Genomic DNA, 27,768 nt, shown 5'->3' with positions numbered 1-27,768 from the left:
TTTCATTGTAAATAATATATATTAAATAAAAACAATATACTTAATATATTTTGTACATTAAATTGAGCAAAAAAGTCCCATCACAGATTGTGTAAAAACTAACAAAAAAAAGCAGTATTAAATGCAATTAAGTAAATAATTTACCAAATTATAGCTCTTAAGTTAATATGACAAGGTTGATTTTTGTTTGGCATGGTATGATGGCATCACAGTTTCCCCTGCATGAATGGCTTGAGGTACTTGTGGAAGCTCTGGTTGACGGGCTCCGCGTTGAGCGGACTCTTCAGCGCTTCCTTCATCAGACGCTCGTACACGCGACCGTCGTACGCTCCCAGGGTAGACTGAAGTAACTGTAGAAAAGAAATAATAGTTTGAGTAATACAATAGCATGCGTAGGCTTTAAAATCAGTTGGTCGTGCGTTTTTCATCATTTTATTGTTCATATTTTTCATGATTTTAATCCAATTACTACAGTTCCAGTTTTCTTTGACATCGCGATTTCTATCAGATGCTATTAACTTAATTAACTCACGAGTACAATATTACCAGTAGTTATCTATACTAATATTATAAAGAGGAAAACTTTTTAATGGATAAACTCAAAAACTACTCGACCGGTTTAAAAAAAATCATTAGAAAGTTAAAAGTTATCTGCGAGTAACATAGGCTATATTTTATCCCAATACGGGCAGTAGTTCCCATGGGACGCGACTGAAATGGTAAAAATAATCCAGTATGACAATAAATAAACTCACCTCGTCGATTATATCAAAAGCGTCCACAAGTCCAACGGCGTTAGGTCTAATTTGCCTCAGCAGCTGCTCGTATCGAGTCCTCAAGTTTACCACATCGGTATTCGAAATTGATGTGTACTACAGCAGATAAAAGTTAATTGAAATAATTTTATTTTTAAATATACTTACTCTATTATATGCTCTCTTATGAACTCACTTATGTACTTTATTTTATGCTCTCTTATGTACTTTATTATATGCTCTCTTATGTACTTTATTACATGTTCTCTTATGTACTTTATTATATGCTCTCTTATGTACTTTATTATATACTCTCTTGTGAACTCACTTATGTACTTTATTATATACTCTCTTATGAACTCACTTATTTACTAATTAAATGCTCTCTTACGAACTCACTTATGTACTTTATTATATGCTCCCTTATGTACTCTATTATATACTCACTTATGTACTTTTTTATATACTCTCTTATGTACTTTATTATATACTCTCTTATGAACTCACTTATTTACTAATTAAATGCTCTCTTACGAACTTTATTATATGCTCCCTTATGTACTCTATTATAAACTCACTTATGTACTTTCTTATATACCCTCTTATGTACTTTATTATATACTCTCTTATGAACTCACTTATTTACTTATTAAATGCTCTCTTATGTACTTTATTATATGCTCTCTTATGAACTTTATTATATACTCTCTTATGAACTCACTTATGTACTTTATTATATACTCTCTTATGAACTCACTTATTTACTAATTAAATGCTCTCTTACGAACTTTATTATATGCTCTCTTATGTACTTTATTATATGCTCTCTTATGTACTTTATTATATACTCTCTTATGAACTCACTTATGTACTTTATTATATACTCTCTTATGAACTCACTTATTTACTAATTAAATGCTCTCTTACGAACTCACTTATGTACTTTATTATATGCTCCCTTATGTACTCTATTATATACTCACTTATGTACTTTTTTATATACTCTCTTATGTACTTTCTTATATACCCTCTTATGTACTTTATTATATACTCTCTTATGAACTCACTTATTTACTAATTAAATGCTCTCTTACGAACTTTATTATATGCTCCCTTATGTACTCTATTATAAACTCACTTATGTACTTTCTTATATACCCTCTTATGTACTTTATTATATACTCTCTTATGAACTCACTTATTTACTTATTAAATGCTCTCTTATGTACTTTATTATATGCTCTCTTATGAACTTTATTATATACTCTCTTATGAACTCACTTATGTACTTTATTATATACTCTCTTATGAACTCACTTATTTACTAATTAAATGCTCTCTTACGAACTTTATTATATGCTCTCTTATGTACTTTATTATATACCCTCTTATGTACTTTATTATATACTCTCTTATGAACTCACTTATTTACTTATTAAATGCTCTCTTATGTACTTTATTATATGCTCTCTTATGTACTTTATTATATGCTCTCTTATGTACTTTATTATATACCCTCTTATGTACTTTATTATATACTCTCTTATGAACTCACTTATTTACTTATTAAATGCTCTCTTATGTACTTTATTATATGCTCTCTTATGTACTTTATTATATACCCTCTTATGTACTTTATTATATACTCTCTTATGAACTCACTTATTTACTTATTAAATGCTCTCTTATGTACTTTATTATATGCTCTCTTATGTACTTTATTAAATGCTCTCTTATGTACTTTATTATATGCTCCCTTATGTACTTTATTATATGCTCTCTTATGTACTTCATTATATGCTCTCTTATGTACTTTATTATATACTCTCTTATGTACTTTGTTATATGCTCTCTTATGTACTTCATTATATGCTCTCTTATGTACTTTATTATATACTCTCTTATGTACTTTGTTATATGCTCTCTTATGTTCTTTATTATATACTCTCTTATGTACTTTATTATATACTCTCTTCTGAACTCACTTATTTACTTATTAAATGCTCTCTTATGTACTTTATTATATGCTCCCTTATGTACTTCATTATATGCTCTCTTATGTACTTTATTATATACTCTCTTATGTACTTTGTTATATGCTCTCTTATGTACTTCATTATATGCTCTCTTATGTACTTTATTATATACTCTCTTATGTACTTTGTTATATGCTCTCTTATGTTCTTTATTATATACTCTCTTATGTACTTTATTATATACTCTCTTCTGAACTCACTTATGTACTTTATTATATGCTCTCTTATGTACTTTATTATATACTCTCTTATGAACTCACTTATTTACTTATTATATGCTCTCTTATGTTCTTTATTATATACTCTCTTATGTACTTTATTATATACTCTCTTCTGAACTCACTTATGTACTTTATTATATGCTCTCTTATGTACTTTATTATATACTCTCTTATGAACTCACTTATTTACGTATTATATGCCCCCTTATGTACTTTATTATATGCTCTCTTATGTACTTTAGTATATGCTCTCTTATGTACTTCATTATATGCTCTCTTATGTACTTTATTATATGCTCTCTTATGTACTTTATTATATGCTCTCTTATGTACTTCATTATATGCTCTCTTATGTACTTTATTATATACTCTCTTATGAACTCACTTATTTACTTATTATATGCCCCCTTATGTACTTTATTATATGCTCCCTTATGTACTTTATTATATACTCTCTTATGAACTCACTTATTTACTTATTAAATGCTCTCTTATGTACTTTATTATATGCTCCCTTATGTACTTTATTATATGCTCTCTTATGTACTTTATTATATGCTCTCTTATGTACTTTATTATATACTCTCTTATGTACTTTATTAAATACTCTCTTCTGAACTCACTTATGTACTTTATTATATGCTCCCTTATGTACTTATCGCAGTTTTTAAATAATCGAAGCATTTGTCAAATTAACATTAAAATATTTCAGAAACTAAATAAACCATACCAACCATTTTTAACCATAGACCATTCTCTCACTATGTTACCACTTATTCGAACATAAAATTCCAATTATGGGCATTCGTATAAAAAGAAGCTATCCTCTTTTTATTTTTGAATAAGTGGTAACATAGTGAGAGAATGGTCTATGGTTAAAAATGGTTGGTATGGTTTATTTAGTTTCTGAAATATTTTAATGTTAATTTGACAAATGCTTCGATTATTTAAAAAGTGCGATAAGTACATAAGGGAGCATATAATAAAGTACATAAGAGAGTTCATAAGAGAGTATAATAAAGTACAAAAGAGAGTATATAATAAAGTACATAAGAGAGTTCATAAGAGAGTATATAATAAAGTAAATAAGGGAGCATATAATAAAGTACATAAGAGAGTATATAAGAAAGTATATAAGTGAGTATATAATAAAGTACATAAGTGAGTTCATAAGAGAGTATATACCAACTACAATCCTATAACAAACCTGTAACAAATCGCCCACTCTCTCCAGCGCCCAGAAGACGGCATACAACTCGATCAGCTGTCCCATCACTTCAGCCAGTTGTGGAGACATGCTCTTCATAGCTCGAGTCATGTCCTCGTTGAAGGTGGATATTACTATCGCTCGACAGTGTGACTGCAAAAAAAAACAAATAAAATAAAAGATATTCTAAAGTAATTTAGACATGAGAAGCGAAAATCGCGAAAATAAATAGAATAATACCTTTGAAAGTGGTTGGATATATTTAATGGACAAGGAAATGGTGGATAGATGGTATATATGGAAATCGGCATGGCTGGGAAAAATGTACCTTGAGAAATGACAAATGACAGACATGCAGCGCCCAGCCCAAATAAAATTCAAATAAGGACGGGAAGATGATGATGATTCAAGTACTTTGAACCGCCTTATGGAGTGTTTACCTAAAACTTACAAGCTTATAATTGATACCTTTTAAGAGCAACAATGCTAGAGCCATCCTCATATAAATACTTCAAAGTTTTAACACCTCTCATATTTTTTCAATGATTCATCAAGCAAAAATCAAAAAGGTAAGGTTCGACTTACCTCAGCAGCTGAAACTAATTGAATAGAAATCGTATTCCACGCATCTTCTTGAGACATCCCGGACATTATTTTATTCGTCATACTTTCCACACACCAGGATATTTTCCTGCAATTCCAAAAATCAATGTTATAACCCCGATCATAAAAGCTATTTTCCAAAGTCAATGTTCCTGGTAAACTTACTTCATGGCGACAATTTGGAAGCCTCGAATAATGCCTTCTACAGAGTTCTCCCATTTGTCAGAGAATCCCGGATCGGAGACGGTTTTCAAGTAAGCCACCGTAGGCGTCAATGGTGCTGAGTCGATATGTTTCCAAGTCTTTAGTAAGAACCTGTGAAAAATATTCAGAAAATTAATCATGGTACTCTCCTATGTTGTTACCCTACGAATGAGGCTATCCATCTTTTGTAGCTACTCCCTTATATACTCCCTTGTGCACTACCCCTATGTAGTTACTCCTTTATGTACTACCCATCTGATCTTTATTTAGGTACTCGTTCTTTGAACTTTCCTATGTCTATTTAGCGATTTGTGCCTATGTTCTCCAACTATATGCTCCGTTATGTACCTAGTCTCCCTATGTACTACCCACTCATTCTATGTACTTCGGCCAACTTTATCTCGCTATACTTCTTCCTCATTGACTCCGATCAACTTTCCCAAGTACCTATCCAAGAAACTTCGCGAATAATGTGGAGACTGCTTTTAGCTTCAAAAGTGTCACAAACCTGGCAGTCTGCAGCAGCAGCACAGTGTTGTCGCCCTCATAGGTGCAGGAGGCAGTGGTGAGCGCGTAGGTGGGCGGCAAGTTAGACGACACCATGTAGCCGTGACCGCCGCAAGCCAGTCGGCAGCGCTCCGTGAACAATGACGAGTCTGTCGTGCTGATTGCTTTTAAACAGCAAGCTAGGGCGTGTAGCTGGAATTTAAGAGTATCATATTGAGTTAAACTGCCTTGTTGTGGCATATCAGGACTGCTGTGCACGAGTCCGAACGTGTTTAATTACCGTCCCATCGGGCTATGGGAGTCAAGGAATAAGGAGTGAGTGCACCTGTGTCTGCTCTCCTTAGGTATATGAGAACAGCTGCCGTGCCCGAAAATCTTGGACTTGGATTGCCTTGGACACCAATATATTGAATTGAATAACGTGAAGCTAAATAATCGAAACTTAATGAATAAGGTATTAGTGCTAACCTAGAAAGTTAGGAGCTAGATGTTCGTGTTTATAGATTTATGGCCAGTGTTACAGTTTACGATAAAGTGCCAGATAAAGACTGCTTATAATTTTATTATGTTATTATCCGAGAACTGTGTACTGTGTGTCTGGCTCTAACAGAAAAAATCCTGATAGGAAAGAAAAGTAATCTCTAACGACATACGAATAATAATGTTTTAGACCCATCCTCTACACTTAGCTATAAGTACCTAGTGGTGCAGTAACAGAGCATGTTAAATGTGGAAGGGCAATCGTTATCCTAAGAACGGGGATAGACCTTCGTAAGCAGGTGAAAAAAAATAATATTAGCTTCTCATAAGACACTTTATGAATATACAGTTCTTAACTCACCTCACCCAGTCTCTCCATATTGCCCTTATGCAACTGATCGTTAATAACATTGAAAGTATCCCACAGCCGCCAAGCATTCATCTTCATGGCATAACAGCCAGCTATCGATGACAATATCTTGTCCTGTTGAGTTACATAGTCTAAGATCTGGCGTTCTGGTTCACTGCAAACAAGGATTAGAAAGAAGTCAAATAATCTACAGGGGACTATTAAAAGCGTTATTGAGGGTAGACTTAGGAGAGTTGTGACAAGGTCGATTTATCTCTAAAGGGACCTTGCAACAATGCAAGTTAAAAAATCAATTCCTACTATTTTGAATTCAGAAAAGTATTTTCAAGTTTAATTTTGAATAAGAATCATACAGCATCATCGACATTATGAGGTAGGTGTCAGTTATGGCCGGTTATACAAGCTGTTGATTTGCATCTGTGCCATATTCAAGGAGGTAATTATGCTAATGATTCTCGACCCAAATCAATAAAAAAATTGGTACGTCATTTTTTTTCTTTAATTTTTTTTCGGAATTCCATAAATGTCATCTAGCCTTATTTAAACTTGGCGCGTATGTTACTGGCCTTAAAACCGTGCTGCGCCCTCACACAAACGCAAACACAAAGCATACGCAACGATTAATCATAAATTTAATTCATAAAATTGGATGACTTCTGAAATACTACGACATTTCAATGACAAAAAAAGCAGTGCATATTAGTTATTTCCCATCTACTGTAATTCCAATCGATTATTTACGTATTGTATGTCCTCCTCCTGAACTATGGCACAAATGCAAATCAACACCTTGTATTAGTTTTCAGCATAGTAGGGATAGGAATAACTGTAACTTGCACTTTTTTACATAAATCATCCATTCACAACCGGAACGACCTTTAAGCTAATATTGTTTCCAGCGGGGCCCAGCATGGCCAAGGCCTGCCGGGGCTGCGGGATTGTTCGAAAGAGTTACTGCGGCCCTGGTACATAAAAGGCCTACGACGGAACACGACGGTTTTTAGTCAGTAAGAGTCTGACACTCCCTCACCGCTGCTAACCCACAGCGGGAGGGGTCATTTGACGATTTTTGACGACGTTAGAAAAAAAAAGCTAATATTGTTTCAAGTTTTATACATAGTATAGAGCTTTATATAAGATTTTCATATAGGTTTATACATACATATTATTAAATTGGAAAAATAAAAGAATATTAATGATAATAATTAAATTAAATTAAAATTACTAAAAACGAAGTGCAAACTAATAACAAAATGAATTAACTTCTTACCTACTATTGTCAATAGAACTAAACTAAATGTATAACTACATACTACATACAACGTGTCCGAAATATAATAAGGAAATCATGTTATAATAATGCAATGTTATGGATGTTAAATCTTGTTTGATCTAATGCATGGAATAAAAGGCTTTTTTATTTTTTATTTTTATTTATATATAGAGCTTTTAGCTGTTGGTCAAAATAATTACAGTAGTAATTGCAGAATTACTTACCTCTCTTTTTGCTGACATTGTCTCCTAACAGCAGAATATCTGGTAGCAACAGTGATAGCTTTAGCCAGATAGTTGACAGAATCGAATACTATGACGACTCGCACGAACACCATAGTACCATAGATAAGCTTGGAGTTTTTAGATTTCACGTATGTGCCATCCTGAAATAGGAAAAATGTAAAATGTATGGAAGATTATTCAAAAACCAATTAACTGAAATCGTGATTAGAAACACAACATCGTTTAAAAAAAATGTGGCCATTAATAATGTGAATAACGGAAGATTTCAATCAAAAGTATCACCTACAAAGTACAAACGATTAAGTTGTCTTGAAGGATGTGTATTCCACTAATGTTTAACTGCTTGTATACCGCTGATTATAGAACAATCGAAAATCAATTGTATCTCGCGTATGTATCAACACTCACTTTACAATCTACGTATTTCTCGATTGTGGACCTCTCACATGGCAGTCACTCTTATCGAAGGCAATTAACAATATGTGTATGAAAATATACCGTAAAACATGATTAAGAAAAGTCTTTACCTTCAAAACCTTAGCATGTTTCATCAGCATATTAGTCCTGGGTATCCTAACTTTCTCAAAGCCTAAGAAGCCATTGTTCACAGAGTTCAGTCCCATCTTCACCCCTATCTCTCCCACTTTGATCCCAGGTAGTGGCATGTGGGTTTCCTCGTCTCGAACCTGGACGATGAAGGAGTGGATTCCATGGCATTCATCCTTGGAATATAGTTGGGCTATCACGATGCAGTAGTTTGCTGTGTTTCCCACTGACAAAAGTTTATGCATAATAGCAGTATTAAGACCACGGATTAAGACCAAAGATCACACTGAAAAGGATGTGTGGATGTTTTTTTACTCTTTCGCTCAAATGAACGTATTTTGATGAAACTTGGTATTAATAATGCGCAATTTTTTATTAGGGTACAGGAAGTTGTTCTCTTGAATCACAAATAAATTCACAAGCTCAACAAACATAGACCTGTAAGTGCAATAAAAAAACCCCCGACCCAAAAAAGTACGCAATTATATAGTATGACAAAAGGTTAAAAACGCTAAACCCTATAAAAAGCAAAAAATAACTTTTAACTCTACGTAAGTACCAACTAAAGCATGTCAGACTAAACTAAATTTTGTCGTGTCGGGGGACCGCTCTAATTTATTAGCCTAACGTTAGAAGTAATTAAGTATATACTACTTATAACTGTGTATATAATTTTGTTTTATACGAATGTTGTAATTAGGTAGGTATCATTTGATTTATGTAAGTATTTTTGAAGGTAAAAAGCGGTCCCCCGACACGTCAAAATTTAGTTTAGTCTGACATGCTTTAGTTGGTACTTACATAGAGTTAAAAGTTATTTTTTGCTTTTTATAGGGTTTAGCGTTTTTAACCTTTTGTCATACTAATTGCGTACTTTTTTGGGTCGGGGGTTTTTTTAAATTTATAATTTAATTTTATTTCATGCTTTTTGAAGGAGCTCCTTAATTTTTCCTTCTTTCAGTTAATTTCTTTTATTTTAAGATGGGGTCGCTCTATGCGATCTCGGCCAAAGGATGCTGTTTAACAATCCTCATAACATACTGGCTCTGGGAGAATTGCACAGATTGAGGAAACATAAACCTTTGGTCATTCTAGATTTTCAGCGAAGATATAAATCGGTTTATCCGTTTCATTCCGGCATTCCAGGGTTTCATCCGCCACATCCCATTTCCAGTATCAGGTTCTCGTCAATTGAAGAGAACTAGTCAAGACAAATTCAACGAGCCCAAACTCGATGGGTTTACTAAAAGGCAGTTCAGGGTTACGTCTCCTACCTTCGTGCCCTAACAGCAGACCAGCTCAGTGGTTCCAGAAGACATTAGTGTTTCAAATTTCAGATCCCACACATGCTTGCAAGTAAACTGAGCGTGTAACATTCCTCTCACACCTAACAAACGAGCTGATGACCTTGAAGACCTGAACCGATTTCCACCAAACATAGCTAAGAACACTCCCGAATGACACTCCTTTTAAACAGAAAAAACCGCATTACAATCGGATCATCCGTTTGGGAGCTACGATGCCACATACACACACACACACACACAGACACGTCAAACTTATAACACCCCGTCGTTTTTGCGTCGGGGGTTAAAAATTATCGTTCTCAATACGAATACAGCAAATTCAGGTGAATACAAAAAGGTCAGATGTATTGACCTTTTTGTGTTCATCAATGCAAGTAAGTATTTCTAGCCACCTCAGATATCACACACTACTCACTTCAGAGACAAAGTTGGAAATCTATTTCTTGTGTTGGCGTAGGTAAATCAAGAATGTTTGAGCAAAGCTATGAGATATACTTACATCCTCCTGGCCACCATTTGTAAGCAGTAAGCGAGGGACTGTGCAGCACGAACTCCTCAGTATCAGGGTCATATGTGGCCGTCGTCTCCAGGCCACGGATAAACGTGCCATGACCAAGTTCCGTCTGAAACAATACTACAGCAATTACCGTCTCCTTGTGGCAAAAACATTTTTATTACAACAAAAACTGATGCCTATAGTTCGGCCATTCAGAGAATGCGTTCCTGACACGTCGCGATTGAACTGACGACGTAACTTTGCAATGGCGTTGCAGTTACGATAAAAATATTTTTGCTGGTTGTTTACCGTTTTAACAATTGAGGAGCATTAAAACAACATTATTATATCAATAATCAATGAATGTTATAATTTTGTGCCAAACTGAGTGTCAAATAACTTGGTAAACAATATTTTTCTAAATCTATACTGCGCTATTACAAGGTTATGTCAGCGGTTTATATTTTGTAGTGCTGTGCTAAAAATAACAGGCAAGTATCGTAATCTGTTCTTATACAGTTATAATATAAAATAATACGTTTTGATTTTCTTTTTAAGAATTGGAAAATAATGGACTATAAGACTTAATTATAACTTTTATGAAATATAAAAATAAAACTATGACCAAACCGCATTTTTATACTTAGATTAAAAATGGTAACCCCAAATGGCGTTATGGGCCGCCATTTTGTGACGTTAAAACAGTCGTCCGTTGTCGTTTCGTGCGCATAGACCACGTTTTTCAAGTGTTTTCGATCTGTTTTTATTTGATTACCCGGCTTTTGTTAGACCGAGATATCAGGATTGATTCTGTTATTGATAATAATATAATTATACATGTAGGCGAAGATGATGATGAAGACACCACCTCCTCAAGCAAATCGGAGTCTGATTAATATTCTGTTCGCACATTCAATTCAATGTACTTGTAACAAAGAATAAATAAAACAATTTTATTATATGAATATTACCTTTTTTTGGTTTCCACTTAAATAACTAAAATATAAAACAAATGATTCCGCCAATTTAAAACGAAAATAATCTTAAAATAATGCGGCGGTTCATTTTGAAGGAACGGTAACGAACTCAGTGTTATGTTGTGCCCATCACTAGTCGTGACTAACTGATAGGTGTCAGGAACGCATTCTCTGAACGGCCGAAGTATAATTACAAATTTTAGGTTTTAATGAGAATTTCGCCATTAATTTACTATGTTTTAATAATTAAATGCAGTATTATTTTAACTATTTGCAGGGTAATAATCTTCTTATAACGGGTGTGTCGTTCACAATCACATTAAATTCTATCGCATATACTTAATGATATTCTATGGCGAATTGTAAAAAAAATAACCTAATCCATTCAGTGGTTTAGCCACAGGAGTCATTTTTCGTTTTTATAATTTACAACATTATGTGTAAAACAGAGATAAAGGACAATGCTCATGAAGTATGGAAAAAAACCAGGCCCGGCGCAAAAGAAATGTAACTCAAAATATAGGTCAAAATAAGTAATTAAATATTACATAGGGGGCATCATCGAAATCAGTGGCTATATGTGTGAAATTGCTATTCGAATCTTAACATCTGCGCCACATTGCTACTCGAGATTTTGGAGGTAACATAATGTATTAGTAAAAGGAACAGTATACAGTTGTGGTTTAAGAGTATACATAATGACATGTTTATGGCGACTTCTCCACTATTCTACCTACTTTTACAAGATAATAGGATGATAGAACTAAAACACGATATGAATGTACTTTCATTTTAATAATTACGCTCAACAGTCATCGATTCTCTATTTCAAACACGACATGATCCAAAAATGTTGCGGGATGCGCGAACTGTTCCTCATGTCTAGCCCACCCTAAGTAATATAAAACGCTCATGACGTGGGCGCAACAGCCCAATGTTCTCCACCCATGAATACAGGAGCAGTAATAGCCTGATATGCCATTCGTACCATTTTCCCTTGTATAAAGAATGTAGGTGTTATAGAACACTTCTAAAGTGAAGTTAACCCGGTTTGGACAAGGCTTGCGTCGCATCCCAAAGTACCGAGTTGTACTTCGGTATTGATTTATCTTTTTGGAGAGGCTTATTACTTGCCATATTACTTGTTTGTTGTTTCATATAGCACTTTAATTAAACTATAAGTCCCAGCTGCTCATGTTACCCCAGTAAAAATCAAATAGTAATTTTACACATATAGCCATTGATTTCGATGATGCCTCCTATGCAGTATTTCATTACTTATTATTACCTATAATTTGAGTTACTTTTCTTTTGCGCCGGGCTTGGGTTTTTTTTGAGCATTGTCCTTAGGAGTATCGAATGTTTTGATCAGTTGACAGCTGTCAGTTTTCAAGGGAGAATTTCAGTTGTTTGTAATGACATTGTAATGACTGACTTTTATATGGTGTTCTAATTTTCGCACATGTTTATTCTATTTGGTTGGTTTGAAAAATTCATTTTTTTATTTTTACGTATTTTTCTTTTTTCTTTGTGTTATACTTCGGCCGTTCAGAGAATGCGTTCCTGACACCTATCAGTTAGTCACGACTAGTGATGGGCACAACATAACACTGAGTTCGTTACCGTTCCTTCAAAATGAACCGCCGCATTATTTTAAGATTATTTTCGTTTTAAATTGGCGGAATCATTTGTTTTATATTTTAGTTATTTAAGTGGAAACCAAAAAAAGGTAATATTCATATAATAAAATTGTTTTATTTATTCTTTGTTACAAGTACATTGAATTGAATGTGCGAACAGAATATTAATCAGACTCCGATTTGCTTGAGGAGGTGGTGTCTTCATCATCATCTTCGCCTACATGTATAATTATATTATTATCAATAACAGAATCAATCCTGATATCTCGGTCTAACAAAAGCCGGGTAATCAAATAAAAACAGATCGAAAACACTTGAAAAACGTGGTCTATGCGCACGAAACGACAACGGACGACTGTTTTAGCGTCACAAAATGGCGGCCCATAACGCCATTTGGGGTTACCATTTTTAATCTAAGTATAAAAATGCGGTTTGGTCATAGTTTTATTTTTATATTTCATAAACGTTATAATTAAGTCTTATAGTCCATTATTTTCCAATTCTTAAAAAGAAAATCAAAACGTATTATTTTATATTATAACTGTATAAGAACAGATTACGATACTTGCCTGTTATTTTTAGCACAGCACTACAAAATATAAACCGCTGACATAACCTTGTAATAGCGCAGTATAGATTTAGAAAAATATTGTTTACCAAGTTATTTGACACTCAGTTTGGCACAAAATTATAACATTCATTGATTATTGATATAATAATGTTGTTTTAATGCTCCTCAATTGTTAAAACGGTAAACAACCAGCAAAAATATTTTTATCGTAACTGCAACGCCATTGCAAAGTTACGTCGTCAGTTCAATCGCGACGTGTCAGGAACGCATTCTCTGAATGGCCGAACTATAATCGACATGTATTAACCAGTATATTAAGGCATTTCATTTAATGTGATTATGAACGACACACCCGATATATAAAAGAAAGTCGTGTTAGTTACACCACTTATAACTCAAGAACGGCTGAACCGATTTAGCTGAAAATTGGCAGGGAGGTAGTTTAGAACCAGGAGAAGGACATAGGATTGTTTTTATTAAAAAAAAAATACAATTTATTCCGGACATATAGCGCCATCTATTGTTCAAACCAAAAATCGGCCGGATGCCACTATTCCACCAGAACGAAGTCGCGGGCAAAAGCTAGTTATTTTTATTTCTACTCAGCTTATTTTATGACCGTGTCGTTCCCAAACAAATCTACATAGCAATTACATGTAGATCCTAATTCTGTCTTGTCCAATCTAGAGTTAATAATAACTATGACCTTTTGCCACAACCATACAAATACGAATATTATTACTTTACTAGCTTCCGCCAGCGGCTTCGCCCGCGTGGTGTGTTGATAAAAAGTAGCCTATGTGTTAATCCAGGGTATCACCTATCTACATATCAAATTTCAATCAAATCGGTCGAGCCGTTTTTGCGTGATTGAATAACAAACATACATCCATACATTCTCACAAACTTTCACATTTATAATATAAGTAGGAAGTACCTGAATGTTGCATTCATACCTGAGCATAACTGCCAATGATGCCACAATTCATAGCACGATGCAGCCACTTCGCCTGCTGTTCCTCATCAGCCTGGCTCATGAATACTGGCATGAACATGATGTAGTGGAGCCCGAAGGGAGACCCATCCTGAGAAATTGAAGCTCCTAGAACACCGCTTAGAAGATTTCTGCAAAAAACACGTCTATTATTAGGTACTTTTCTGTTATATTTGAGACCGTTAATCCTCACAAGTTTGGAAACTTGATCACTGAAATGAAGGGGCCGGTAAAGAATCTTTCCCATCTTAACATTTAACGTCGTATTTAACTTAGGGTTATTTCGATGCTCACCTGTAATTAAAAAGGTCTGTATTATTTTCCTTCTGAATTTTTCGGAGCAAGCTAAACAAGATGACCGCCTTCCGTATCGAGTTCTCATATTTCTCTTTATGACTTAGATATTCGTCTGGGATGCCGCCAAATAGCTCCTCTTTCTTCGTCAGCATCACCCTTTCTGAAAAGCAAAGAAATGTAATGAATTGATAGCCGTTTGTGTAGGTCTTCAATTAATCAAGATGGAATCACAAATAAAATGAAAAAGTCCAATCAATCAGGAATTGACACAAATTAAAATTTCTAAGGCTTCTTTCTTACAAAGCAATTGTCACTTTGGAGTATAAAAAGGTGCAGATTTATGTCCAAAGCATCACACATCCTCCGCTCTTCCATCAGTCACCAGCACTTCTTAATTCAAACTTCAAAATGAACAAGATCTTCTTCCTCATTTTCTTCGTGGCCTGCGTCTGCCTGTTCGCTGAAGCCCAACTGACGTTCACGTCAAGCTGGGGCGGCAAGCGTGGAGGGTCAGCTCCCATATCTTGCAAGAATGAAGAAGCCGTGTCTACCATCTTCAAACTGATTCAAAACGAAGCTGAGAGGTTCATCATCTGCCAGCAAAAGCCTTGAAGAAACCGAAGTTACGATGACCCCACGATGCTGCTAGTAACCGGAATTTGTTTTAAATATCGTTGTAGTTAAGTTTTCTTCAGCTTCACAATGGCCCTTCTGTTTCGTGATTGCCAAATTCGCAGTAATCAAGGATTTCATATCGGAAGAGAATATCTTTAATACAATGACGCTGATTCGTAGTTTCTTTCTTTGCTTCATGGAATTTAACTTTATGTAATCTGTTTAATAAAATATTATATGCTTTAAGTGTTTTTTTTTTTAATTATTCTGTTATCACCTGAATGGAACTGATTTTTTTTTAACAAAACAAAAAATGATACTACATATATATACACAGATAAATAACAAGAGTATTAAGAGTTGTAAGTCGAATTTGATACCTATTACTTATTATTCACCTAGATGTACCTACACAAAACAAGTCAGCAGAAAGGCCTACTGAAATCCATATCAGCCAGATTGAAATGAGTATGGCAATGACTGACCTGGTGACCTGTGATTTACGTATTATGCCAGTTAAATCTTACTTAACTAAAATAATTTTGTGTAAGTTATGATTATGAAGCTAGTGCTTGTTAGGCCTCTCGCTTAGACCCAAACGAAATCGTTCCAAAAACTAAGCCCTGTTATGGCGGGGCCCAGCAGGGCCAAGGCCTGCCGGGGCTGCGGGTTGTTCGAAAGAGATACCGCGGCCCTGGTACATAAAAGGCCTATGACGGAAAACGACGGTTTTTAGTCAGTAAGAGTCTGACACTACCTCACCGCTGCTAACCCACAGCGGGAGGGGTCATTTGATGATTTTTGACGTCATTAAAAAAAAAAAAGCCCTGTTATGGCCCCGTGACAGTTATGGCTAATGACCGCAAAACTTATTTTTTTTCGCTAGCCGTACGTTTTACAATTGGCCATTAGGTACTTACTTAAGTATGAAATAAGCAAGAGAATGGCTAGCGTGACTGTGATTATAAAATAATGGGTCTAGGTACACGAGTACCTATGTACATATTTATTAATTATTATCAGGACAACAATTATTGAGTACTTGTCACTACGTAGGGAGGTACTTGTCACTGACAAGTAAATAGGTAGGTATTATTTAATCTATTTACATTTATTTATGAAGTCAATTGTTACATAAAATTATATAGATCCCGACAAAATATTTAAATCCACGCATTACATTTTTCCCACTCTCTAAGAAAACTTTATATGTATGAGTATAGGTGCCGTACAGTGCCTAGGAACTTTTCAGTCAACTTTCAAGTATTATGGATTTATAAGTAGGGACACCACACATTCATTAGGTTCAGCCATTTTACCGGAAATCGTAACACACAAATATACTTACACACGCAATTCGCAATTAGCATACGAATACAAATCCGCAGTACAACAGTAACAATCCTAAAGTTCATTTACCTCTCTCCTTCCTTTCCAAAGTCTTGTCCTTCCCTCCATCAAGAAAGAAGGTCAGTTCTTCCACATTGAAGGTGCACTTCGCCCTCTCTTTAACTAAGTCCTCGTTCACTTTATCCATATTCATAGATTAATTTATTTACAATACAACGCGTATGACATCGACGCGTTTACCCGACTGACTGATATGCGCGCATTAAACATAGGCTGAGTGAGGTCGGGAACGTACGGTCATTATTTGCTTAAAGTGAGACTCGATTTTAAATACAATAAAATGTTAGCTTTAGCGCACTTTTTACTTACATAAATTGGCAGTTGAAACCTGATTGGCAGGCAAAAAATGTACTACATGGTTTAGGGTTCCGGACCATCCGGACCATTGTTTCGATCATAGTTTTCGGAAAAGTGTGGAGATTACGGCTCCATGAAAAAGTTATGCAAAAAAAATTACAGCCGTTTATTGAGTAAAGGTGTGGTTATTGCAATAGGTATGTAGATATAAATGGTTAGGATATTCCATTGTCAGTGTATTTACATAATTATATTTTAATTTACTACTACTTACCTAACTACTGTCAAATTCTTACACAATGAGTGTAGGTGCTAGTAGGTAGTAATCGCCGGTTTTGTTTTCTTTACCGTTAATAGCAGCGTTTTACCTGAAATAAAACGCATATTAAATACTTACCTTATTTGAAGCTTACTATATAGTTTGAGATAGGCACCTACGTGTTTTCCGCTTTTATCTCTGTCCTTTTCTACCCCATATCTTGCATCTCTCTCGCACACCGACCAGTTTCACTCCCCACCAGGCAGGAGGCGACGAGTGTTCTCGGCGGCCACAGTTTGTCATTGAGTCGAAAACACCAGGCAGAAATTAAAATGTAAGCTTCAAATAAGGTAAGTATTTAATATGCGTTTTATTTCAGGTAAAACGCTGCTATTAAATTCTTGACCGTTATTTGAAGCTTACTAGTTTGAGACGTGTTTGTTATCGCCTGGTGGAAGTGGACGCCAATGTGAGCAAAAGCACAATGAAATTGTGTATGTAAATAGGTACTTAGGTACACGAGTAATCACATGTAAGTATGTGTATTGCGTCCTGGAATACTAATGTAATCAAAGTTAACTGGTACTGGTACTCAGCTACATCCTGTTAGACTGGAAGCCGACCCCAACATAGTTGGGAAAGGGGCTCGAAGGATGAGTAATAAAAATTAAAAGAGAGATGCAAGAACAAAAGCAAAAATTGATTTCATTTTCTAATAGTAATTAACAAAAACATTGCGATACTTCTTAATAACAATAGTAACAAAAAAAAATGTAGACATTAATCAGCTGGATTAATTAAATAATCGAGATAACTTGCTACTTCTATTTAGTGGGTATCTTTCCCTTCTGTAAAAATGGGCAAATGTATTGCCTGATCGCCAATTACCCTTTGCTAATATATCGTCCAAAGGTATATTGTCAACACAGATTTTGACGCTACCGCCGAGTGGAAGCTTCCTGGGGCTGTAGTTATTCCTGCCTCTTTTAACAATGTCTTAATCCACCCGCATCATCGTTCGGGTGCCTGCCTTTGGTTGGCCTCTAACGGATATAAATAAATTTAAGGAATTAGCCGATGTCCGTCTATCTTCTAACAAGGCTTTAGTCTTTCTGACCCAATACACTGGACTTAGATTTATATTTTCCTGATTATCCATCAAACAACAACCCGACTGCCTATGACTAGAACTGTCGGTCTTAGAGCCAAAGACTGGCCATAAGATTAAATTATCTTTGTTGTTTTTGAAATGTTCTGGGTCTATTGCAAGCAAGGAAAGATCATGGACTCGCCTTTCCGAAACAAGCTAGCAAAAGAAAGAGCAGCAGTGTGCCTGGATTATTCTCGTCTACGTTTACTGCACTTAAGTAGGTTACCAATTGGTCAATATTCCAGATGGACGGCTTCTCGGGGAACAGGTTTGCTCAGCGCTATTGATTTTAAAATGTGTCCGACTAGAACGTGTGAGCCTAGCTCTAGAGTGGTTTCTGCATTGCATAGTGTAGCTATAACTGACTTGTGTAATAAAATAGTATTGTATGCTAGTTTATTTACTATGTGTAAGTCCGCTAAAAATTGGGTAAGTATAGGTCCAAATAGGGATTCAAGGATTCATAGGATCCAATTTCATACTTTTCGCCCCAATTTAACCATCGACTCCAAGCTGATTGATAAGTGTTGCGTGTGGATTGAAGAAGACTTCAGTCGGAGAGACTCCTTGTCCCTCCCCCCCCCCATTTCCTTGACCTTGGCAGGGGGTATCCCCGTTGCTGTGTCTATCGGTTTCTGCTCGAGGTTCATCAGTGTGTAGGGTACTGCTAATGATCGGGACTTCAAATCTGCTCGCCAAAATACCTGGTGCCACCGAAGGAACTACTATGAGATTAACTCCCGTTCCTGAATTGAGATGACTGAGGACCTACGGTATAAGGTAAGGTGGCGGTAATACCCATGCTAGCGGGTAAGTCAAAACTTGAGAAAAATGCATCGTGGAACCCCGCTTTCGGGTCCTTCAGATCTAGGGGCACGTAGTACACAACTATGTGTCCCTGGGCTCGCTTCGAGGCAAATAGGTCCACTGCTGATACAAGATGCCACTCCGGTGGAGGTTTGTGTCGGGAGAGATGGTCTGCCTGACTGTTGAATAGGGCTGGTATATGATTCACGACGTGATAGATTTGATACAGCTCAAGATAACTGAATACTCTGTACGTCAAGTTCGGTAAGCTCCTTGATCGGGTGCCACCTTGATTTCTTAGATATGACACCACAGTCCCATTTCTGCATTGAAAAATGGCTGTTGATCTCTTTAGCAACTTGCCGTGATTTTCCAGTTAATACTGCAAGCATCTCTTTCAGATCGCAGTGAAAGCCTTTTTCTCTCTCGTTCCATGAACCCATTACGGGAGTTCCGTTCAGTTGTGCCCCCATCCTACATCGGAGGCGTCCGTGGTTATAAGGTGACAGGGAAGTGGCGAATGAATATCCAAGGTTTGGTGGCAGCTGACCAGCCACCACTTTAGATCTGCTAAGGTATCTGCTGGTAGGTTCAACATTGCTATACTCCATTCACCGAGCCGTGAGCCCACAATGTAACCAAAGAATGACACTTTTTCAAAATGGTGGGTATAACCCGACCGATGACAAAAACGTCACATTTTTATGTAAAATGTTCTTAGTATCTGTGGTCTTCAATTAAGTAGGGTTCTATGTATGACAGTCAAGACTTCTAGGTTCATTTTACATGTAAACGATTTACTACATATTTCATTAAAATTAAGAAAATAATTTACGGCATTTATCATACATATTTGATTTCAATTAAGTTTGAAAAGATTGCATAAGTTCCACAGACATCGTTCTAAAATATCATTTCTAATGTTGTCAGTATATTACTTTCGTAGTTATTTTTATAAAATATGATCATTACTTCAATCGTGACTTATAAGAACCCTTTTTATGGTTTGTTCACCGTTTGGCTCACGGTTCCATGAATAGGGTAGGTATAGATTGCTGTTCAACACTGCATTGAGGAAAGTGAGGAGAGCCCGGTAATGCAGTCTGCCGTATGGAACAACGAAAACTTGCGAAGTTTAAAAGTCCTATCAAGCTATGCAGGTCTTCTAAGTTTGTCGTGCTGTTTGTCACGTAGTGCGTTTTGTCATTATCTTGTTGATAATGCTTGCGATTTATTCACTTGCCATCCAAAACATGGTGCAAATGATCCCAAAGTAGGCAAATATATCTTGGTGAGCCACCAGAAAATCGAGATACACAATTATAAGTAACCCTTGAGTTTTCAAAGTTTGAGCCACCCAAATTGGTCACTGTGGCGAAGGTCTTGGGTGCCGTGCTTAAGCCAAATGGTAGGCACGTAATCTGAAGCAGTCTTCTTCTGTATACTAGTCGAAGAACATATCTGTGACCTTCGGCTACCGGAAGGTAGAAGTAAGCCTGGGCGAGATCCACTTGCACAGCCATTCGTCTTTCTGAAGAAACTCTAGCACCCGAAAAACATTTATTAAACTGAAGGGTTCCGTAATTATGAACTTGTTGAGAACCTTGAGATTGAGTATTGGACGGTTCTTTCCGTCGCCTTTTGGGCACAAAAAACATATTGGAAAGAAAGCTGGCAGAATTTGCAGCTATCAATAGAACTTTTTGTTTTATCATTTGGGATATGACGACATCCATCTCTTTGGACTCTCTGGTCAAATCTGGCATTATCTATCAAAGGTGGCTTTTGGCCAATGGTATGCGATACCCAGTTATTATTTTTAACAAGAAAGGCGGAGCTCCCATTTCTTTCCATTGGTCTTGATATAATGTTAGGCAACCCGCCTGGAAAGTCATAACTTACGTGCCTTGTTGGACGCATCAAAGTCCGCCTGCGGTCCTGGACGCTTTCTGTTTCCTCTGTTGGACATGGTTCCTATTGTAATTTACTCGTGATATCCCAAGGGAGCTTTTAGAGTTTTGCGTCACACGCCATTCAGCGTGAGTATGATTACCATTTCCCTTCGAGGGAAGGTTATAATGGCGACTCTTCGAAAGTCGATCCAAAAAGCCACCCTGCGAGGGTAGATTGCAATGATGGTACGACCCGCAACATGCATGATTGGTACCCTGCGAGGGTCCGTGATAATGAGCCGACCCCTGCGGGGGATGGCTAGTATACTTACTGGTCCCTGCTTTGTAATGATGCTGCTACTCGCAACATGCAAGATTGGTACCCTGCGCGGGTCCGTGATAATGAACCGACCCCTGCGGGGGGTGGCTAGTATACTTACTGGCAGTCCTAGGCGGAGCGTACCAAGTCTTTCAAGGCCGAAAACCATCACACGCCGTGATAATGAGCCGACCCCTACGGGGGGTGGCTAACAGACTTACTGGCAGTCCGAGGGGAGCGTACCAAGTCTTTCAAGGCCGAAAACCATCACACGCCGTGATAATGAGCCGACCCCCATGGGGGGTGGCTTTCTTGACACCACCAGCCCTCTTCAAGTGCGGTAGTGACCAGTCCGAACTAAGGAGATGCTGGTTGGACCGCACCTCACACCATTCTTTTTTGTCAAAAAGTTGAACGCCTTGCAGGATTGAACTAGGGCCACTAGGTGCCTTAGGAACTTCGGGCTTGCTTTCTTTTCCATAGTCACGTGCACGGGCTGTGGTAGCTTTATTATTTACCGCATCCATATTTGCTTTATAAGTCACTCATTCTGAAAACAAATTACTGAAAAAAAAAAAGTACACGGAAAAAACTCGTGACAAAAAAGGGGTAGATGTACAAAATATTAACACTTGATTTCGCAAAATCGAATATCGAACGGTAAAACCGTTAACAAATTGTATAAAATATTATAAACTCACCTGTGTTCTGCGAGAGCACTGAGTTTATTTTTCAACGAAATACTACAGCGGTTGGTTAGACCAACCTTCTCGGGCGGAAAACAAGACGCCAATGACCCAATGACAAACTGTGGCCGCCGAGAACACTCGTCGCCTCCTGCCTGGTGGGGAGTGAAACTGGTCGGTGTGCGAGAGAGATGCAAGATATGGGGTAGAAAAGGACAGAGATAAAAGCGGAAAACACGTAGGTGCCTATCTCAAACTAGTAAGCTTCAAATAACGGTCAAGAATTTAATATGTATTTAACAGCGATTCCCGCTTCAAGGGTTCACCTTGTACTACTTTCCCTATTCGAGATACAGTGCAGCAAACAAATATGTAGTTGAACTTTCAATAGGTACGTGCATTTTGTGCAGTAAGTTCATATGGTAACTAAGTTTTTGAATTAATACTAAAATTGCATTAACATTGAATACGTGTTCGTCGAAGACGCCCATTAGGTACCTTAAAATTCCCCTTGAAATAGCTTCTTTGTAGGTTCAGCTTACCACCATTATGACAGAAACTAACAAGGACATATCTTTCTACAAAAAGCTAGACAGGTGTTCGATACGAAAATCCTCCATACATTTTTTTTCTCAAACACGTGACGAACGTCTAACTTTTTTTAGTAAGACCAGAGGAGTTTGCTTCTAAGACCCGTTTACCGGTAGATATCTAAAAAATGAGTGGTCATAGAGTCACAACACCAGACCAGTACCAAGAACAAAGGTGACTTACTTACATTATTTTCAAAAAGGTTATTTTACTAATTAATTTACTTACATTATTTTACTAAGGTCGCCTCCAACAGGTATCTGTGGAAATCTAAGGGGGAGGCCTATGTTCAGCAGTGGACGTCCTATGGCTAAGATGATGATGATGATTTTACTAAGGATTAAGGGGTGGACAAACGCGTTAGTTAAGTTCCTTTATTACGAAAAACCACGTCCGAAAACGTTCACATTACTGTAAATTGCTCTACTATTTTAATTAGGAGTCTGTTGCGTATTATCAACCGCTAGTCTCACCAAAAAAGTACAACCATCCAATCACCGAAAAAACCGACCAAGTGTGAGTCGGACTCGCGCACAAAGGGTTCCGTACTATTATTTATAAATCGTTAAATAATTAAAATACATTTTAAATACATTTCATTTTCTGTGAATGTTTCAAGCATCTACCTGTTGCCGTTATCTATGTATGTCGAGCAAAAATGAGCAAAAAGCTTGTTTTCAGTATTTGTTGTTATAGCGGCAACAGAAATACATCTGTGAAAATTTCAACACTCCAGCTATCACGGTTCATGAGATACAGTCGGACAGAGTAGCGAAAACAATAGGGTCCCGCTTTACCCTTTCGGTGCGGAACCCTAAAAAGTACAATCCAAGGACCAGTCACAGAAAAAAAGTAACTAGCCTTTAAAATTTAAGTGGGTCAATCGTATATCATTTCCTTTAACTTAATAAAGCGGACATGAATTTAGCAGGTTTGGCTGCGCGTTCTCAGGAAATCTACTGTTATTGAGCATTGTCCTGCTAATCTGTTTTTCATCATTAGTCATGTTCTTACTAGAACCAGACTTCATGAAACAACAATCAGGCCCAATATCTGGTATATTAGCTTCCTTTCAAAGAAAATATTAGATGCAACTTGGTATGGCATCTAAACCTGCGCAATTAGGATCGAAACAAATAGTTTCCCAGCATGGCAATACAACACAAAACAGCAATTTTGAAATGAAATACAAAAATCGACCCAAAGTATTTATTGGACCATTTTTTTAAATTAATTACAAAGTGTCTATCACTTCTTGGCGGTAACCGCGGCCTCGTCTTCCCGCGCGAAAGTCTGCAGTAACTCCTCCTTCTTGGCGGCAATACGCTCTTCACGGCGCTTGCGGGCCTCCTTGACCTTGTTACGGCGGGCCTCAGCCTGGTCACTGAAAAAGGAAAAAAGGAACATTAGATGAACTTGATGAATAAGCAAATTGCTAACTTATCTTTGAATGGAAGCCTTTACGTTTCTATATTCATGCTAATTAGTTTTCTTCAGTAGATAGATCACCCATTGAAAGATTATTATTTTAAAAACTTTACACTAATACAGAGATTTATCTGAACAGGTGTCGAAATCAAAAGGTATCATTGCTATATTGCACAAATAATTGTTGCAGTTTCTTGTGCAATATTGTGTAGTATAAACAAATAAACTTGTTATTTATTATGCAATATTATGGCAATCACATAGCTAATACACCTAATACTTCCTTAAAACAATAAAAGAGGTTCCTTACCTGAGCATCTTAGTCCTAGCCTTCTCAGCCTTCTTCCTGTGGATGTACTCCATGAGCACACGCTTGTTCTTGAACACATTACCCTTTGCCTTCATGTACAGGGCGTGGTACAGATGCCTGTCGATCTTCTTGGCGGTTCTGTACTTGAGGAGCAGCTTACGCAACACCCTTTGTCTTTGGACCCAAAGTTCCTGTTGACAAAGAGATAAATAATGTTATTACTAGATGTAGGACATACCCTGGGCTGGCTAGGTTTCAATAGAATCAATAAGGCTTGATAACACAAGATAAACATAACAGCAAAAGATAGCAAGAACACAGATACAAAAAACAGTAATATTTTTTCTTCCTGGTATTTCAAACTTTTGGATTAACTTCATAGCTTTCTGCATTAAAATAATAATTAAATGAATTAAAACAAGTGTGTAAATACATAAGGTAAACAATCTGTAACTTTGATAGCTACTTCTACTGCTTATGGGAGATGTAGCTAAGTCGCACTTAGAAAACCTTGATCTATACAAGTCACTGAAATATGGATGCATGCCATAAGTCAGTTCTGATATAATGTAGTTAGAAAATAAAAGATCAGAATAAAAAATAGGAGTGTTATTCAAAAGTATGTAACTCACCTTCTGTGGCATACGAGCGTTGGCAGTACCTCTTCTCTTACCGAAGCCACAGTGACGACCCTTTCTCCTGGCTTCTGTGTTCTTGCGGACGCGAGCACGTGAGTGTACGGCTACGGGTTTCTTGATGACGAGACCATCCTTGATCATCTTACGGATGTTCTGTCCTGGAATTTCATTACTATGTTACATTTTCTCAGATTTTGTACTCATTTCTACCTATTGTAATTATAAAAATATATAAGGAAGAGAGATATGTAAATGATTTCATTTCATGGTGAAAACTAGTCTTCACAATTTCACCATAGTGATAAAATATTGAAAAATAATAGGTTAAGTTGGTATTTTGGTAAATACAAATGGGAAAAGATTCTTAACAGAATCTACAACAGCAAGGCTTGAACCGCTGGACTTGAAACGAACACTCGTGTCGTCTCAAGGTGATCAAATTTTTGGTCAGAGGGTAGTCCCATTTTTCCTGTTCACATAAAATATGGATTTCGTGTGGCTTGTAATTGTAATTTATCACTCCAATGTTTTGTAGAATATTCAAAAGCGATACTTTGTTGATGTTGTGTTGACACCACGGCATGTCGAACAGTCGATCACGCCGCGCCGCGAAAATTATTCCAAGGGTACTTACTGGAGTTGGTGTTAGCGATTTCATTGATCTCATTGGGATCAAGCCACACCTTCTTTTTACCACATCGCATAACAGAGGCTGCAAGCCTCTTCTGCAGCTTGAGGGAACTGAAAACGAAACAAAAATCCGATGAGACCACATGGCTATCTAGCGGACCGATAAAGTTGCACTCAAAATATCACTAAATAGATATGTTGGCCACAAATAAACATGCCCAACATGATTTTGGAGTAATCTAACACAAGAAATAACTAATTTGAAGAGGTTTAACACGTTTTTTATAATTTATTTATTGAAACTAACCTCATCTTGACTAGGTGAGCTCCAACGCATACAAGAAAGAAATATGGCCGCCTTAGTCAGTGATGGGTGGAGGTTACTAAATAGTATGATCTGAATTTAGTGTTTAGTCGATTTAAACTTTGTAATTGAGATAATTTTTTTTTATAACTTGCAGTTTGAATTTTTAATACTTCCTGATTTAATGTGACCATTATACTATACGAGATTTTTCTATCATGAAACTCTTTAACACTGATATAATACAGGCTTTGTAGCCATCTGGGAGTTTTGTATTTATAAATATTTTATATTAATGTATATTTTAATTTAAATATAAAATTAGTAAAACTGTAGCAAATGCTTATTGAGCAGCATTATTCATGTAATGGTCAAACTCGCTATACATCGCATCGTACTCACCTAGATAAAATGTAATTAACAACCAACACTCATACTTCGAGACTTACGACGCATACTTCGAGAACAATAATTTATTTGTTGATAACCAGAAAGGCTTTAGAAAAAACAAGTCAATTGACATGGCCATTAATGATTTCCTGCATACAGTTAGCAGTAGAGTAGATAAGAGATTACCTGCTATTGCACTATACATGGACATGTCAAAGGCTTTTGACCGCGTCGATCACAAAATACTTATAAACAAACTAAATTCTTACGGAATAAGAGGAAATGTATTGAACTTAATTGCATCCTACCTTCGTAACAGACAACAAAAAACATTTATTATATACGGAGTACCGCTGGGAAGTGTGCTTGGCCCGACTTTGTTTATTATTTACATTAATGATTTCCCAATGTCATCAAAATACCCCATGACAATGTTTGCAGATGACAGTACCCTACTTTGACGACTTACATTCACTGGAGGCAGATATTAACTCTAATATTGATTCGGTTGTTAATTGGCTAATAAATAATAATCTAGTTATAAATTTAGAAAAAACAGTATTAATGAAATTTCAACAACGACTAAATAATAAATTAAATTTAAATATTAAATACAATGACAAAATTATTAATGAGACTAATGTTACTAAGTTTTTGGGACTAAATATAGAAAATACGCTAAAATGGAATATACATATAGACAAAGTATGCAATAAACTAAACCAATACTCTTATGCTCTGCATATGTTAAATAAAACGGCAAACCGAAAAACAGTATTAATGGCGTATCATGGTTTAGTAGCGTCGACGTTGAGGTACGGAATTATGTTTTGGGGAAACGCAACGGGTAAAGAAATGGTGTTCAAGTGTCAAAAAAGGTGCATTAGAGCTATCTGCAATCTAAAATCTACCGACAGTTGCTACATGCATTTTAAGAATTTAAAATTATTAACAATGCCATCACTATACATTTACGAAACAAGCATGTTTGTAAAAAATAATTTAAAGGAGATGGCCAAAAAAAAACCCAGAGTCGACAGGAACTTCATATGTATGATTGGATTCAGTATAATTTTTGGATTTTAAAAAGTATTTCAAAACATCTAAAAACCATGGGGTTCTCTTTTTATAACGTTTTTTCGATCAAGATTTTAGTTCACAAAAAAGTTTACTTTTACTGTTTGATGTTCGTTAGAAGTTGAATGCAGACTCGTGATTGGACCGTTTTACATTGCTAAGTCATTTGTTATATTTGACAATGTCACATGGCGCGATTTTCAAAGACAATTTCTCCAAAAACATTTCATAGCCAG

The 27,768-nt window shown here is 36.3% G+C and overlaps 2 protein-coding genes across 2 annotated transcripts; both read right to left on the bottom strand.

Moving 5' to 3' along the window:
• LOC124629673 (probable peroxisomal acyl-coenzyme A oxidase 1) lies at positions 1-16,957 on the bottom strand. Its single transcript, XM_047163216.1, has 13 exons — positions 16,764-16,957; positions 14,727-14,889; positions 14,395-14,563; positions 10,254-10,377; positions 8,429-8,673; positions 7,881-8,041; positions 6,375-6,537; positions 5,535-5,725; positions 4,988-5,137; positions 4,805-4,910; positions 4,220-4,372; positions 756-872; positions 1-350 (listed from the first exon to the last, which is right to left on the bottom strand). Exons 1-13 carry the CDS (start codon positions 16,885-16,887, stop codon positions 207-209), a joined length of 2,010 nt encoding a protein of 669 aa, XP_047019172.1. The 5' UTR covers positions 16,888-16,957; the 3' UTR covers positions 1-206.
• Positions 16,958-23,950: 6,993 nt separating this feature from the next.
• On the bottom strand, positions 23,951-26,214 carry LOC124632429 (60S ribosomal protein L19). The gene is made up of 5 exons (XM_047167275.1): positions 26,069-26,214; positions 25,766-25,872; positions 25,126-25,289; positions 24,494-24,684; positions 23,951-24,139 (listed from the first exon to the last, which is right to left on the bottom strand). The coding sequence occupies exons 1-5, from the start codon at positions 26,071-26,073 to the stop codon at positions 24,004-24,006; spliced, it is 603 nt and encodes a 200-aa protein (XP_047023231.1). The 5' UTR covers positions 26,074-26,214; the 3' UTR covers positions 23,951-24,003.
• Positions 26,215-27,768: the final 1,554 nt, after the last annotated feature.

The sequence above is a fragment of the Helicoverpa zea genome, chromosome 1 (genome assembly GCF_022581195.2).
Source record: "Helicoverpa zea isolate HzStark_Cry1AcR chromosome 1, ilHelZeax1.1, whole genome shotgun sequence".
Classification (NCBI taxonomy): Eukaryota; Metazoa; Arthropoda; class Insecta; order Lepidoptera; family Noctuidae; genus Helicoverpa; species Helicoverpa zea.
This window is presented reverse-complemented; position numbering and strand designations above follow the sequence as displayed.

Coding starts and splice junctions, on each gene's coding strand:
- LOC124629673 (XM_047163216.1), bottom strand. CDS start 16,887: ATGAATATGGATAAAGTGAACGAGGACTTAGTTAAAGAGAGGGCGAAG. Junction 10,378..14,394: donor TCATTGGCAGTTATGCTCAG/GTATGAATGCAA, acceptor GTATTGTTTCAG/ACGGAACTTGGTCATGGCAC. Junction 4,911..4,987: donor TTCCAAATTGTCGCCATGAA/GTAAGTTTACCA, acceptor TTGGAATTGCAG/GAAAATATCCTGGTGTGTGG.
- LOC124632429 (XM_047167275.1), bottom strand. Junction 25,290..25,765: donor AATCGCTAACACCAACTCCA/GTAAGTACCCTT, acceptor ATGAAATTCCAG/GACAGAACATCCGTAAGATG. Junction 24,140..24,493: donor GCTAGGACTAAGATGCTCAG/GTAAGGAACCTC, acceptor TTCCTTTTTCAG/TGACCAGGCTGAGGCCCGCC.